The 13475-nt window shown below is 41.9% G+C and overlaps 2 protein-coding genes across 5 annotated transcripts; both read left to right on the top strand.

The window, feature by feature from the left end:
• The first annotated feature begins 1628 nt into the window (after positions 1-1628).
• Positions 1629-8463, top strand: kmt5aa (lysine methyltransferase 5Aa). Of its 4 annotated transcripts, none has more exons than XM_064306836.1 (7): positions 1629-1894; positions 2816-2942; positions 4053-4284; positions 4905-4992; positions 5977-6036; positions 6228-6465; positions 7513-7700. In XM_064306836.1, the coding sequence occupies exons 1-7, from the start codon at positions 1787-1789 to the stop codon at positions 7551-7553; spliced, it is 894 nt and encodes a 297-aa protein (XP_064162906.1). In that variant the 5' UTR covers positions 1629-1786; the 3' UTR covers positions 7554-7700. The 4 variants fall into 4 exon arrangements, with proteins under 4 accessions (XP_064162906.1, XP_064162907.1, XP_064162905.1 ...); XM_064306837.1 differs by having other exon boundaries at positions 1630-1826; positions 6275-6465; positions 7513-8463; XM_064306835.1 differs by having other exon boundaries at positions 1630-1894; positions 6275-6465; positions 7513-8463.
• Positions 8464-9800: 1337 nt separating this feature from the next.
• On the top strand, positions 9801-13458 carry snrnp35 (small nuclear ribonucleoprotein 35 (U11/U12)). The gene is made up of 4 exons (XM_064306839.1): positions 9801-9819; positions 10554-10677; positions 11099-11401; positions 12764-13458. Exons 3-4 carry the CDS (start codon positions 11102-11104, stop codon positions 13259-13261), a joined length of 798 nt encoding a protein of 265 aa, XP_064162909.1. The 5' UTR covers positions 9801-9819; positions 10554-10677; positions 11099-11101; the 3' UTR covers positions 13262-13458.
• The last annotated feature ends 17 nt before the right edge of the window (positions 13459-13475 follow it).

Raw genomic sequence — 13475 nt, 5'->3', positions numbered from 1 at the left:
TTTTGAACGATCTAAAAATCCTAAATGTAAAGAGAAGGCTCTGTATGTGTGCAGGAACTTTGCTTTCCAGCAGTAGTTAACCCCATTCAAACAAAAAACAGTATTATCTTATTTGGTAAGGGTTTCTGTGGACCAGTGTTTGTTGTATTTAGATTTCAATATGACATGGGAATTATATGAGCTATGTATCCCTAACCTATCTATTACTGTTAGTTATTTTATAGATGGTGGTAAAACTCTCTTTCATAAAGACACACAAGCACAGCCTACACAGAAACTACTGCACAATGCACATATATTATGCTGTGGATTATGCTGTGCTTTCTGATAACCTCTGACATCACTACATTGTCAAACATACATGGGCCCAGTCCTGTCTGACCACACTCAGTTGAACAGGATAATAATGAGTCAGCCGTTTCCATGGCATTGCACATAAGTCTCACTGGTTGCCATGCAATACATGCTTCCGGAAAGAGAAATGCAATACAGGGGGAGCACCAGTACAAGGACAACGGTCATAACTGCAACAGTCATAAGTGGAATGCATTCCACTGGCTTAATCTTTTTGGAATCTGCCATTTTTTAAAGGCAGTTAAGGACATTTTACCCAAACCTACAAAAGCTTTTTTGGAAACTTGGGTGGGCCATACCTGTTTGTATTGGTCAGTCTCAATAATAAGACCAATCTCTTTTAACTGAATCATGAATTGAATATGTTAAGGGTAAATATCAAACATTGATGTGTGTGTGTGTGTGTATGCATGCTTATTTTTTGATCATGTTTTAAATAGTCTTTTGGAATATCTTGCTATGAATTCTGTAACATAGGAAATCAATAGCCTCATAACAAGCATAACACTTTATTGCCCATGAACTATTAACTCGAATATTTTGTATTTTTTTGCATATTGCTGCATAGACACAGATACTGAATATAACCAACAGATGGCTTTTTTAAAGCAAAAATGATAATATAATGTCATGCGTTGGAAAATATTTTTGGAGAGCCTCTATATATTCAAATGTATTATTCAATCAATTACAGCACATTGTCAATAAAAGCTAAAATAATTTGTTGCATACAGGTATCAATCATTATGACTATGACCAATGTGTTAATATTCAGCAAATATGTATATTTTTCAGAAAGGGTTATGGTATATTTAATTACTCAGAAGCCATGGCAAGTGATTCACATATTTTTCTCATATCAAGTTTATTTATAAAGCACATTCTATACACATGGAAATCCAATGCACTCCACAGAAATGTACACTTGCATATATGCATATATAAAATAAAGAGGAAAAAGAAAAGTGAAAAATTTTGATAAACAACTGTTGATCATGAAAATATTGACTTGCGCACCCCTGACCGTGGATACCAAAAGCTGGGTAAAATAAGCAATAATGACGACATAAAAATTGCTTTTGAAATTCTGAGACAATTCTAGTGTGAGACTATTTCCCAATCACTTTGCCACAAGCTATCAAGTTGCATATTTTTCACCGTCAAAAAATGATATTTAGACTGTAGCTCATTACGTTTGTTAATAAAAGACTTCGGAGTGCCCCCTGCCGGAGGATGCACAGCTCACGCTGCACAGTCCCTTTAAATGTTCACGTGGTCCTTTTCTGCTCTGAGTTCAGCTAAAGACATGGCGGAGGGGAGGAACTGTAAAAACTGCTTTGGTTTAAGAATGAAAGCAAAACAATAGTGGCAGTCTCGGAAACCTTGTGGAAGTAATAAAATCGCAACTACTGAATAAAATGTCTTAAATTTCATGCCTCAAGGAAAAAACGCAGTGCCGACCGCAACTAAAAGTAAGCCTGAAGACGCCACTTGCACAGAAGAGAAAGGGATAAAAGAACACAAGCCAGAAATGAACGGGGTATGTCGATAGCTGTCCACTTTAATGGTGTGGCTGCTAGCTACATGATTAATATGGAAAAACGAACAGGCATTTGGAGAACGGGAAAAGGCAAAGAAGAAGACACGCCAAGTTTTATTCAAATTTGCTGGCTAACATTTTACGTATGATTATTGTGCAAAGCTAACGTTATAGTATCTAGCCGGCCAGGTGGCTATTGTTTCAATATAAAGTTAGCTAGTTAGCTTAGCCACCTAGTGTTTGAAGACCTAGTTGGAAGGTTAATTTATTGTCTCATTTGGTTTGTTGCAAGTAGAAATATAAAGTGTTTCATGAACAGTCAGTGATATTACCCTGCGAAGTGTTTAAAAAGTATTCTTAAATACTGCGCCAAATTATTTTTCCGACGTGTTGCAGCCACTTGTCCGAATAGCCAGCTGACAGGAGGCCCATTTAGCCCGCATTCTTGGACGGCTGCATTACAGTGGGTTTTCTTCATTGTGGCATTGACGCTTTGCGTTTGCGGGTTGCGTCACGAAATCGGTGTGTGGTCATATAGGCCTAGCTTGGTTCCAACTTTCTGATTTAACGCTACACTGTGATCATTCGTGTTTTTAATACATTTTTGTGACTTCGCCGATTCATTTTGACCTGTGCCAGTTGGGTGGGAGAAGATGTTGACCAACACTGACCATATAGTAAAAAATAAATAAAACATGTGCCTATTAAACATTTATTTCACGTACAGGTCAAATCAATTGTATTTAATGCTGTGCCTAGCTTGCCCTATATGAAGTTAAAACAACTAGAAAGTAAGCATCGGGCGGATTCATCGTTTGGAAACCATGCCTGATCACGCCCCTCTGTCGTCCGTGGTTGCTGCTCGACACCTTTCTGTTGTTTAAGTGCAAATATTTAACGCTTAATGTCTCCGCGTTGAAGGACGTCGCATGTAGTCGTCAGCCTGCGAGTCCCAATTTTAAGAGCCTCGACAAGCAGCACTCCCCTCACCATGACGAGAACCACGGAAAGCGCACGGCCCACGGGGACAAGATGATGTACGGAAAAGGTACAGTATGCTTTAAGCCTCTCGTGCTGTCTTGATCCCCCATCTGATGCTACCAAGTTAACCCCCACTGTCATATAGGCCGTTTGTATAATAAACCAGCTCTGGATTAACAATGTAAACAAGCCCTTTTTTGTTTGGTTTTGATTTTTATTGCAAACTCATTCACAAATCAAAACAAATAGGTTTTTAATTTTTATAAAATTATAAAAAGCTTAATTCATTTTCGTTTTAATTCTAATCATTTTAAGATTGCATCATATGGAGTGCCGTCAGTAATTAACATAAGTTCTGCACATATTGTAGGATTTTGAAAACCTGGTAACTTCCACCTAGTGTATGATACAGGTCTTCCAGAACACGTCTCCTGTCTGTTCTGGCCCCACGATGGTGGAATGACCTCCCTGTGGAGGTCAGAACAGCTGAGACTGTGACCCATTTCAAACAACGACTGAAGACCCACCTCTTCAGGCTGCACCTCTCCCCATCCCTCCCTTCCCCCCCGTAAATGACTAAACTTAGGGGTGTAACTAGGCAGCTGTTTAATAGGTGACTTAGTTGATGCGCCAGTCTTAACGACTACTTGTATTTTTATTTATTTTTATTTTTCCATAGATTGCGTTGTTGCCGTTCTCGTTGTTAGTGTTAATCAGTTTAACCACCAGGGTCCAAGTTGAACTATGCGGTTGTTCCCTGTACTTGGACCGGTACTTCTCTCTAGGGGTTTCGTCATACTTGTTCCTGGTTATGGTTATACACTTTGTTGTACGTCGCTCTGGATAAGAGCGTCTGCCAAATGCCTGTAATGTAATGTAATGTAATACACATGGAGACAATGCCTTCTATCATTTTTCATTGAACAATTTGCAGAATACTGTTGCCTTACTTTTAGCAACTTAACCCATTTCTGCAGGTGTCATGAATAAAATGAGAAAGACAATGTTCAAATGTATAAATATGAAGAAAACTGTATTCCTAGATCTAACTCACCTACCCCGCAGTGAAAAGCAATCACCCAGAGTTGTGTGCAACCACCTCCTGCCTGCAAAGAATCAGGGGTGTGAGCTGGGTGTGAACCCACCTGATTGGTCCTCCTCTTCTTCTGTGGTACAGCAGTCAGGCTGAACATCATGAATTCGGACGGCGGGCTTCCCAGAGGGGCCGAGGGTAGACTGGGCCCCTCCTGCGTGCCGGGGGAGCAGGGTCGACAGCCTCGCTGCACCGAGGCGTATTTACGCGGCCCGGCGGACCCCACCGCGGACAGCAACGGCACCTCCCGCGTCCGTGGCCACAAACGGCAGACCTGCTGTCGCAAGGCCAAAGTGACGAAATCCACCCTGAGAACGTAAGAGCCTCGGCAAGTCTAGCGTGGGCGGGGCAGCTTGTGTTGGATGGTTCCATTATTTTATTTCAAACTCCTGAAAGAAACAGGAACTGAAGGTGGCTGCAGCACAGGCCTGGCAGAGCATCACCAGGGAAGATAGTGTTAAATATGACTACTTCATTTAAGATTAATTTTGTCTGATTACTGTTAGTCCCTAAAAATGGGGGGACTGTGTGTCAAAAGGGCTGTAATTCTCACAAGGATTGCTGGATATGGATGTAACTACCCTTAAAACTGACAGTCTGTACTTCAACCTCACATTCATTGTTTTATTTCAAATCTAATGTGCTGGAGTACAGAGCCAAAAATACAAAGATTGTGTCAACGTCCCAGTACTTTTGCAGTTAACCGTGTATATACGACGTATATATATAGTCCATGGTTACAAACATTTGAAAAACTTGCGCTCTGCTTCAAAAGATGACAAGATCGCAAAATTAAAAAAGTTAATTCCAAAAGTGATTTGATGTCTCAAGCAGACTTCACTCTCTGAGATTTTAAGAGTGTTCTAATATGGAAATTGACCATTGCTGCCTGACCACAGAAAACAATTTTTAAATGCATTTTTTTTGTTTTCACAGAGCAGAATACAGGAACTCCCAAAACAGGAAGCTCACAGAGTTCTACCCCATAAGGAGGAGCTCCAGGAAGTGCAATGCAGAGCTCAAGGTCAGCAGCATGGATGCAGAAAACGTTTACAGTGTCCATAAATCGCAGATGCATTAATACTGTAAATCTCACCTCATTAAACCGTAACCATGTGTGAAGCTGTATGTTCACATGGCAACTTGACATGGCTGTTTATGACATGGCAACTGCTTCTTAAAAACAACAGGTATTCCTTCTGGTTATGGCTAGCTTTCTGAGCACTTACAGGACTGTTAGTGAGACAATTGCTCATTTCTTCCTCAAAGCATGTTTTGCCAAGGGCTCGTCTATTAAGTGAAAAACAAACAAAGAACAGCCCAAGTTTAGAGATGGTCTTGGGCTGCAATAAGGTGATATGCTGAAAGCTGAAAGGTGATTCAGTGGCTTAAAGCACTGTCAGTGAAATTAGTCATTATGCCCAGTAAACTGAACTCACTCCTGCCAGTTTGTACTTTTGTCACCATGAAATGGGAGCCATTTTAATCGCAAGACTCAAACTAAGGCCTCTCTGGGTCATCAGATTGCTCTGATTCTGTCTATTCTACGTCAGTCGATATCCATCTGCAATTAACAGAGCACAAACCCACAGTCTCTTAAGTCCATTGCGATTTCACTGAAAAGTAAAATTCACACAGAATACAGAGCCATGACAGCATCCCTTTCATCCAAATATCTTCTCATTTTAGAAAAAGTCTTAAGCAGGGGAAAATAAACTGATGGATGTTTTGCACCAAGACTACTAAATATTGAACTGTCTTCTACCATTATACCATCCAGCACAAGCACTTACATGCAGATTTTATTCATAAACATTAAGTGTGGAAATCGTACCCACACTACTGTCAACATGGGGAAAAAAGCACCCAAATACGACTCATTTACTCTAGAATTACTGCTTATAATTCAGTCTGGGCTGCAGTGTGTGCCATAGAGAGTGTAATGGAAGAGCAGTGCATCAGCTCAAAACCAGATGACGCGCAACTCGCACTCCGTTTGTGTCAACAGTGTGAAGAAAAGAAACACATCGATGAGCTGCTCAGTAGTGGGACTGAAGAAGGAATGAAGGTAAATTCTCTTCGTAGCGTTATAGTGGGAGTTTGGCGTATGACTGTGGATCAGAAGTGTATGATCTGTGGTCTCATGCCACTTGGACACAAGGACTTGACCATCCCTGGCTGGGTGGCCTGTGTTAGGGGTGTATGATGTTGGCGATTAACACCAATGATTGTGTCTTTAAATTTGCGCCGCCACACCAGCTGAATGTCTACGGGCCGAATGATCACCTGCGCGAAACCCCCAACAGGTGCAGCACATCGAGGGGAAAGGAAGGGGGGTTTTCGCCACCAGAAGTTTCCGGAAAGGGCAGTTTGTCGTGGAATACCATGGGGACCTACTGCAGATCACAGATGCCAAGAAGAGAGAAGCTAAATACGCACAAGACCCTTCTACGGGCTGCTATATGTACTACTTCCAGTATCAGAGCAAAACGTACTGGTGAGTCTTCACCCTGGCCCCTTTTCGTCCTCTGTAGGGGACACCCTGGTGCAGACGTACTGACCCTCACACAGCCTTACCGGCTCTCCTGCACCATGTTCGCACCAAACGGCCAAAACCAGGCTGTGTTTCTGAAGCTCACTTGTCTTGTCTTGTTGAGGGACGTTGCTCACTAGCACCAGTGCGGTTGGCTCCAGTATAGGTGTTTTAGCCACCCGTTTTAATGTAAGTCAATGGTAACAATACAGTCAAAATACGAAGTCAATAATTTTTTTCCCACAAGAAAATGTAGTCGCAATAGGTGTGTGTTTTTTTTTTTTTTGTTTAATGTCGCTGCTTTAAGTTTTTCTGCTATTTGGATAGGACTGCAATATTTTGTGTACGAATCAGGGACAGTTTGCATCACTACCGAGTCACTGTATCACACGCGGTTAGTGGACGACCAGACTTCAAATCCCTACTACGCAGTCGCTCCAATTTGTACAACAGGGTGGCATCCACAAACTACACTTCCCGTGCTTCAAAACCCTTTTTACCAAGCCCATGGAGAGTCAAAGGGTAACGTCACAGTGACTTTGTCCATATTTTTCTACAGTCTATGGTTCACACTCTCCCTTAAAGAGAAAGCGCTCAGGCTGTTATAGGTTTGATTTAGAGCATTTAAACAACAACCGGTTGTAATTCTTTGTTAAATTATATATGAAAGTGGTACCTGCATGGTGTTGTGCACCCCCTGTCACTCAGAAAAATGTGGCGCTAAGCTAGTGCTACAACGTGTGAAGTGGCCTACGCACAAACACGATCGAGTCTTACTCAGATGTAACAAACTGCTACTAATTAACCTACTAATTAACGTGGCTTAAGGAATATATGGAGGACACATTCTGTTAAATGGCATCGACCATCCTCAAACCAAATAAACGTAGAATATTTTCACCAGCACTAAAAGGTACATATAAATGTTTAAAGTGAATGTTTGGGGGGGGGGGGGGGGTTTGGGGGTCTTGCTGCTCCTCCTCCTTTAAAATCCCTCGCTTCCGTTTCCAGTGTGGACGCCACTAGAGAATCCGAACGCCTGGGGAGGCTGATCAACCACAGCAAGAACGGCAACTGTCAGACCAAACTGCACGACGTCAAGGGAAAGCCTCACCTGATCCTGGTGGCCTCCAGGGACATCGAGGAAGGGGAGGAGCTTCTGTACGACTACGGCGACCGCAGCAAAGCTTCCATAGCGGCGCATCCCTGGCTCAAACACTGATGTACTGCACTCTTCCTGTGTGGGGTTCTTTTGTTTTGAGTTTGGTTTTTGTTTTTTTCCTAGTTTGGCGTGTTCTAAGAAGGGACAAAATGCAAGCAATGCAGCTTTGTTGAGAGACCATTTTAAAATACTGAAAATTGCCTTAGCAACAGAATGTGTAAATGATTTTTTTTTTTTTTTGTTCTGGGGTAGTTTGAAGTTGGGCGACAGACTACAATGAGTTGTATTAACAGATAAAGGCAATCTTTAAAATGTCCTAGAAGAATACTTTTTAAATTCCTATCTATATATTAATGCGAGTTTTCAAATGCATTTTTTGTATATTTTGTACACCCATAGACCAGTGCTTCCAGAGCATGCAGGTATAGTTCAGAAGTTCTGCATTTTTATACTGGTTTTCTTAATCTATTGTCTGGTAGTTGAAATATGCTTAGCAATAATTATTTATGGTACCGGAATGTTTGTGGGCCATGCAGAACCCTAAGACATGCTGTAGGAGAGTTATATTTAAATGGTTCTGAAAACTGGAATGTGATTCCTGTCAATAACTTACACTTTATTTTTAATGTAACCTTTTGCCATGTTGGGTGTAGTTATTTCATGAACTTGAACAAATATGTACCTCTAACACACAACGCTGTTAAATGTCCACAACCAAATGCTTTATGTGAAAGTATTTAAATAAATCTGTATGCTGGGTTAGGGGCATTGTTGAATAAAACAGTTTTATGCAAGTTTTATTCAGGCTTCATACATTTTTACGTTGGACAACTCAATATTTAAATATCCTTTCATTTGGGCTGTAAAATGAAATCCTTTCATTAGTGTTGGAGTAAGATTAATTATGTGACAGTCGACATCAATTATTTTATATTGGAATGCATAAATGGTCAATTGTGTACATGTACGCTCCAAAATGTAATAAATATACTGCAATATATTGTATCTAGAACTGTCAGAAAATATTTCACAGCAATGTATTTAATCTTGGAATGGCAGTAGATTGTATATTTGCCCAAACTAAAGTGTTGCAATGACTATTCTGACCTTATGTACTTGTATTTAAATGTATTGCAGTATATTCTGTTTATATTACGGTTAGCCATGATTGTTGCATTTATCAGATAAATGGGAAGAAGTGCTTTTCCTGGACAGTGCATAATGATCTCCTCCTTGCTCTGATCAGGCAGAACCGCTCGGCAGGAAGTGAAATCGCTACACGCGCTAAAAAGGAAGGAGCCGTGTGTGGCGGTCTGCGGTGGGAAGAGCGGGTCCAGTTAGCCAGTAGATCTGTCGGGATGGCTTTGTGATGCTGCCTGAAGGGATGGCGGCGTCAGCACAAACCCAGAGCATCGCTCAGACAGCCCTTAAAGGACCTCCCGGCTCGCAGCTGCCAAAGTCTAGAGAACGCCCAGTCAGCACAAATAAATGCAGACGTGTCAAAAGCAGAACCAAGCAGAAACTGCTCCTGGGTTGTCCTGCAGTGTAACCGCAGAGAGGTTCTGATTTATTTATTTATTTTATTTTTTATTTTGTTTCATGTGGATTTCCTTTCCACAGTCTGAGGCCATGGCGGTCTTCTGAGAAGCCTTCTCCACCAAGGGGAATCACTTCAGTGGAAAAGGGAACTGGGGTGGCAGCAAAACGAGTTGGTTTGCAAACCTTTTCCAAGTTCGGACAGTCAGAAGAAAAAAAAAACCCCAAGATGGGAGAAGACAGCCTAAAATGAAGACTGAGAACTGAGGACCAAAGAGGACATTCTGACCAGCACAATCCCCTATTTGCTGAGGATGTTGTTAACAGGACATCCAACAGAAGACAGAACTGAGGCAAATTAATTGCAGGTTTCTAAAAGAAGAAAAAGAGGAGAAAGTGATAAACTCAGGAACGGATCAGCAGTTGGGAATGGAGGAATCGGAAGACACTGGTGAAGGTTATATCTGCAAAGTTTACAGTTCAGATTGTGCAAATTCATCTGGGAGATGTCTGATAAAAATACTGAAAATGCAGAATTACAAAGAAATATTTTTGTACCATCTATTCTAGTGGGAGTTTTGGGGCCAGTGAAGAGAATGCAGAGGCTGTTACAGAAAGAAGTAAGCCTAAAGGAGCATTTCTATGTTGTTACAATAATAGTGTAATATGTACTTTTTAAAGGTAAAAATGCTTATCATTGCTATGATAAGCAGCACTGCAGCATTATTGGTGACACTGATGTTTTTCACATGTTTTTTTGAGTGCAAGTTGTTCTGGAAAATAATTTCTGCCAAGTGCCCGTAATATAATTTCAGGAAAAAAAACTGAGTCTGTTTTCTGGCCTTTTCCAATACAAGCATTGTTGAAGGTTGTGGTGAATGGGGTAGTTTCATAAATGAGGTTTCAGGAACACAAAAATGCAACGAGTGAAAGTCAGCTGCAAATCACTTATTTGGACCAATCAACATGCAGCAGAACAGACTGGCTATAATCAGTGTGTCACTGACGGCAAATGGTAGCTTCATACATTTTGGTTTCATGAAGCCAGGGCTAATTAAAGTGTTGTGGCCTCTAGACTCTAACATAACCTGAGTTCAATGCCTGTGGTGTCTTCATACACCAACACAGAATTTAGCAACTTTATTTTAGCCGTATAATGTCATGGTTTTTGGCCTCTTCCGTAGGCATATTCTTTATCCTATTGTTTGAGATTTTGAAATCAGCCAGTATACAATGAAAAGTACATTTGAGAGCCCGAGGTTGTTGTTTAGATCTAAATGTGCTATATTTGTTTCTGTTAAAATTCTAATATAAAGTGAGATAATCTGTTCATGTCTATACCATCACAACATAGGAGCAAAGTAAAGTGGAAATCGTTTCTACACGGAAGATTTAGCAGATGCACCCTCGTTACAACCACGGATCAAAATAAACGGTTGCTCTTTGGTCAAGAATTTATTCAGTAATTGGAGTACTTTGTAAGTGTTTTGCTTTGATTAATTCAAGTTGTGTGTACGTATTTACGTTCCAACAGACGTCTTATCGACACATTATTACACATCATTTAGCCAAGTCGTTTACGGTAGCCAATGTAATGCCTGTATCGGAGACTGTATCTAGCACGCAAGCAAAGCAGATTCGACGGGGTTCACACATGAACCAGTAAACAGACTATTACAGTTAAACACTCGTCGTGGTGCATTTTCTTAGCCGTGTCGCATATATCTAAGCAATAACCTAGTCGTGCAGAAGTAGAGTAGCTGAAGTGCTCATCATTTTGTTTTCCCACCAAGTAGTGACAAGAAAGTGTTCTGAAGTTAGTTTCGTTACTACCTTTGCTGATGGTGAACAGCCTTTTAAATTCTCCTCACGGCATCTTTCTTTATGTCTTGTGTGAAGACCATGACTGAGTGGAATCCCGTGGCGAAGGTGTACGACCCTTTGAAAGCGGGGAGCATCGATGGCACAGACGTGGAGCCGCACGACCGCGCAGTGTGGAGGGCCATGCACGCCCGCTACGTTCCAAACAAGGGCGTGGTCGGAGACCCCGAACTTACGCTGTTCGTGGCGCGCCTCAACCCGCAAACCACCGAAGAGAAGGTTCGCGAGGTTTTCTCAAAGTACGGGGACATTCGCCGGCTGCGCTTGGTGAGGGACATAGTTACCGGCTTCTCCAAAGGGTACGCCTTCGTCGAGTATAAAGCCGGGCACCCACCGCACGCGTATCGGCCGCGTGCGCACTACGCGCGTATTACGCGCGTAACTGAAGCGTAGTTGAAGTACTGTTATTACAACGGCAGTGGGCGACGTCGTCTCCACCAGATGCGAACGCGTCGCGTACCGGCTGCGAAGCTCGCGCGACACAAGCGAACTGAAGCGTAGTTTTTCGCTTCAGTTCTATTTTTTCGGCTTGTCGCGCGTCACGATGGCCTGTTTATACACAGAAATATGCTCTAAAATGCTAGTTATACATGCTCTGATTTATATTTCATCCTTATATTACTGGGGGTGTGTCCCTAGTTACCTCCCAGATATTTTATAAGCACCAAAAAAAAAAAAAAAATACAAGCCTTTTCGTTTTGTAAAAATAAATAAATAAATAACTGGAACCTGGGGAAAAGGCAAACATTACTGGGGGTGTGTCCCTAGTTACCTCCCAGATATTTTATAAGCACCAAAAAAAAAAAAAAAATACAAGCCTTTTCGTTTTGTAAAAATAAATAAATAAATAACTGGAACCTGGGGAAAAGGCAAACATTACTGGGGGTGTGTCCCTAGTTACCTCCCAGATATTTTTTAAGCAGCTAAAAAAAAGTACAAGCCTTTTCGTTTTGTAAAAATAAATAAATAACTGGAACCTGGGGGAAAGGCAAACTTAGTTTCGCTGTCTTATTTTGCGGAGGGGGTGGGGTAAATTTGAAAATACACCACAGAAAGACGTAGCCTATCGCACTTGTACTTCAAAGCTTCCGGTGTTCATGGCGTTGTGGTGTTCATAATCCCTTCAAGATTAAACCGTTACTGTCTTTTTCATGATTAGCTGATTTTACTAAATCTGATCATATAAATGTTTTGACGTGAATGACAAGACAACACAGGAATTCCCAATGGTTAATTACGGATTATTTATTATTATTATGATCATTACATATTCTTCATGAAATTGGCACGCTTGTTAACCAAGCAAATAAATTAATACAGTTTGAGATTGATTGTTATGCAGGCTACGTTGCGATTTAAGTTTATGGTACTTCTTGAAAGCGTTTACTTTCTCACGTAGGCTATTTACGAGTTAACGAAATATTACCAAATTAACAAACTGAAAAAGGTCTCTCACCAAAGTATTCACTTAACCCATAATCAACAGTCGTGAACAAACGTGAAATACACGATGTAAAAGCCCACTGCAGACTGCGAGAGCTACTAGGAATATATAGCTTTTACGCAAGCCTTTGCGCGACACAAACGGAACCAGTGGAGACACCCTACGCGTCGCGCCGTGCTGCTTCGCCCTGCTGTTTACGCGACGCATACGCGACGCGTGCGGTGGGTGCCCGGCTTAAGGAGGAGCGCGCGGTCACAAAGGCGCGCCGGGACGCCAATAAATTGGTGGTGGACCAGCACGAACTGTTTGTGGATTACGAGCTGGAGCGGACCCTGAAGGGGTGGATACCTCGCCGTCAGGGCGGGGGGCTGGGAGGGAAGAAGGAGTCGGGTCAGCTAAGGTTCGGCGGGAGAGACAGACCTTTCCGGAAGCCTATCAATCTGGCACCCATGTCCGGTGACTGGGGGCAGCCTCAGGATTGGTCCGGAGACCGACGATGGGAGAGAAGTGGAGAAAAGGGGGACAGAAATAGAGACCGGGACAGGTCGCCAGTCAGGGAAAGAGACCATGAGCGGGTGAGAGAGAGACGAGAAGAACGCCATAGAGGGCGAGAACGGGACGACAGAGACCGACACAGAGAAAGAAGAGAAAGAGACAGAAGTAATGAGAGGGATATGAAGAGAGAAAAGGATGAAAGTAGGCACAGAGATAAGGACAGACACAGAGACAAGAGATGAGCTTTGTGATGTCATTTCCTGCATGTGAGCTATTGGACAATAGACTTGGTATCTAACTTATTTACTACTTAACACCCTCTTTTAAATGGATGTCAAGTGCTCAACCAGGACTTGGGTAAAATCGTTTTTAACGAATAGTTGAGTAGGAAATTAAACCCAGCAATAAAGATTGTTTGCAATAAATGTTTTTTTGTTGATGTCTTTGCATGGAATT

Source organism: Anguilla rostrata, chromosome 14, assembly GCF_018555375.3.
Source record: "Anguilla rostrata isolate EN2019 chromosome 14, ASM1855537v3, whole genome shotgun sequence".
NCBI classification, from domain to species: Eukaryota; Metazoa; Chordata; class Actinopteri; order Anguilliformes; family Anguillidae; genus Anguilla; species Anguilla rostrata.
This window is presented reverse-complemented; position numbering and strand designations above follow the sequence as displayed.

Coding starts and splice junctions, on each gene's coding strand:
- kmt5aa (XM_064306835.1), top strand. CDS start 1,787: ATGCCTCAAGGAAAAAACGCAGTGCCGACCGCAACTAAAAGTAAGCCT. Junction 4,993..5,976: donor AGTGCAATGCAGAGCTCAAG/GTCAGCAGCATG, acceptor TTGTGTCAACAG/TGTGAAGAAAAGAAACACAT. Junction 6,037..6,274: donor GGACTGAAGAAGGAATGAAG/GTAAATTCTCTT, acceptor AACCCCCAACAG/GTGCAGCACATCGAGGGGAA.
- snrnp35 (XM_064306839.1), top strand. CDS start 11,102: ATGACTGAGTGGAATCCCGTGGCGAAGGTGTACGACCCTTTGAAAGCG. Junction 11,402..12,763: donor ACGCCTTCGTCGAGTATAAA/GCCGGGCACCCA, acceptor GCCCGGCTTAAG/GAGGAGCGCGCGGTCACAAA.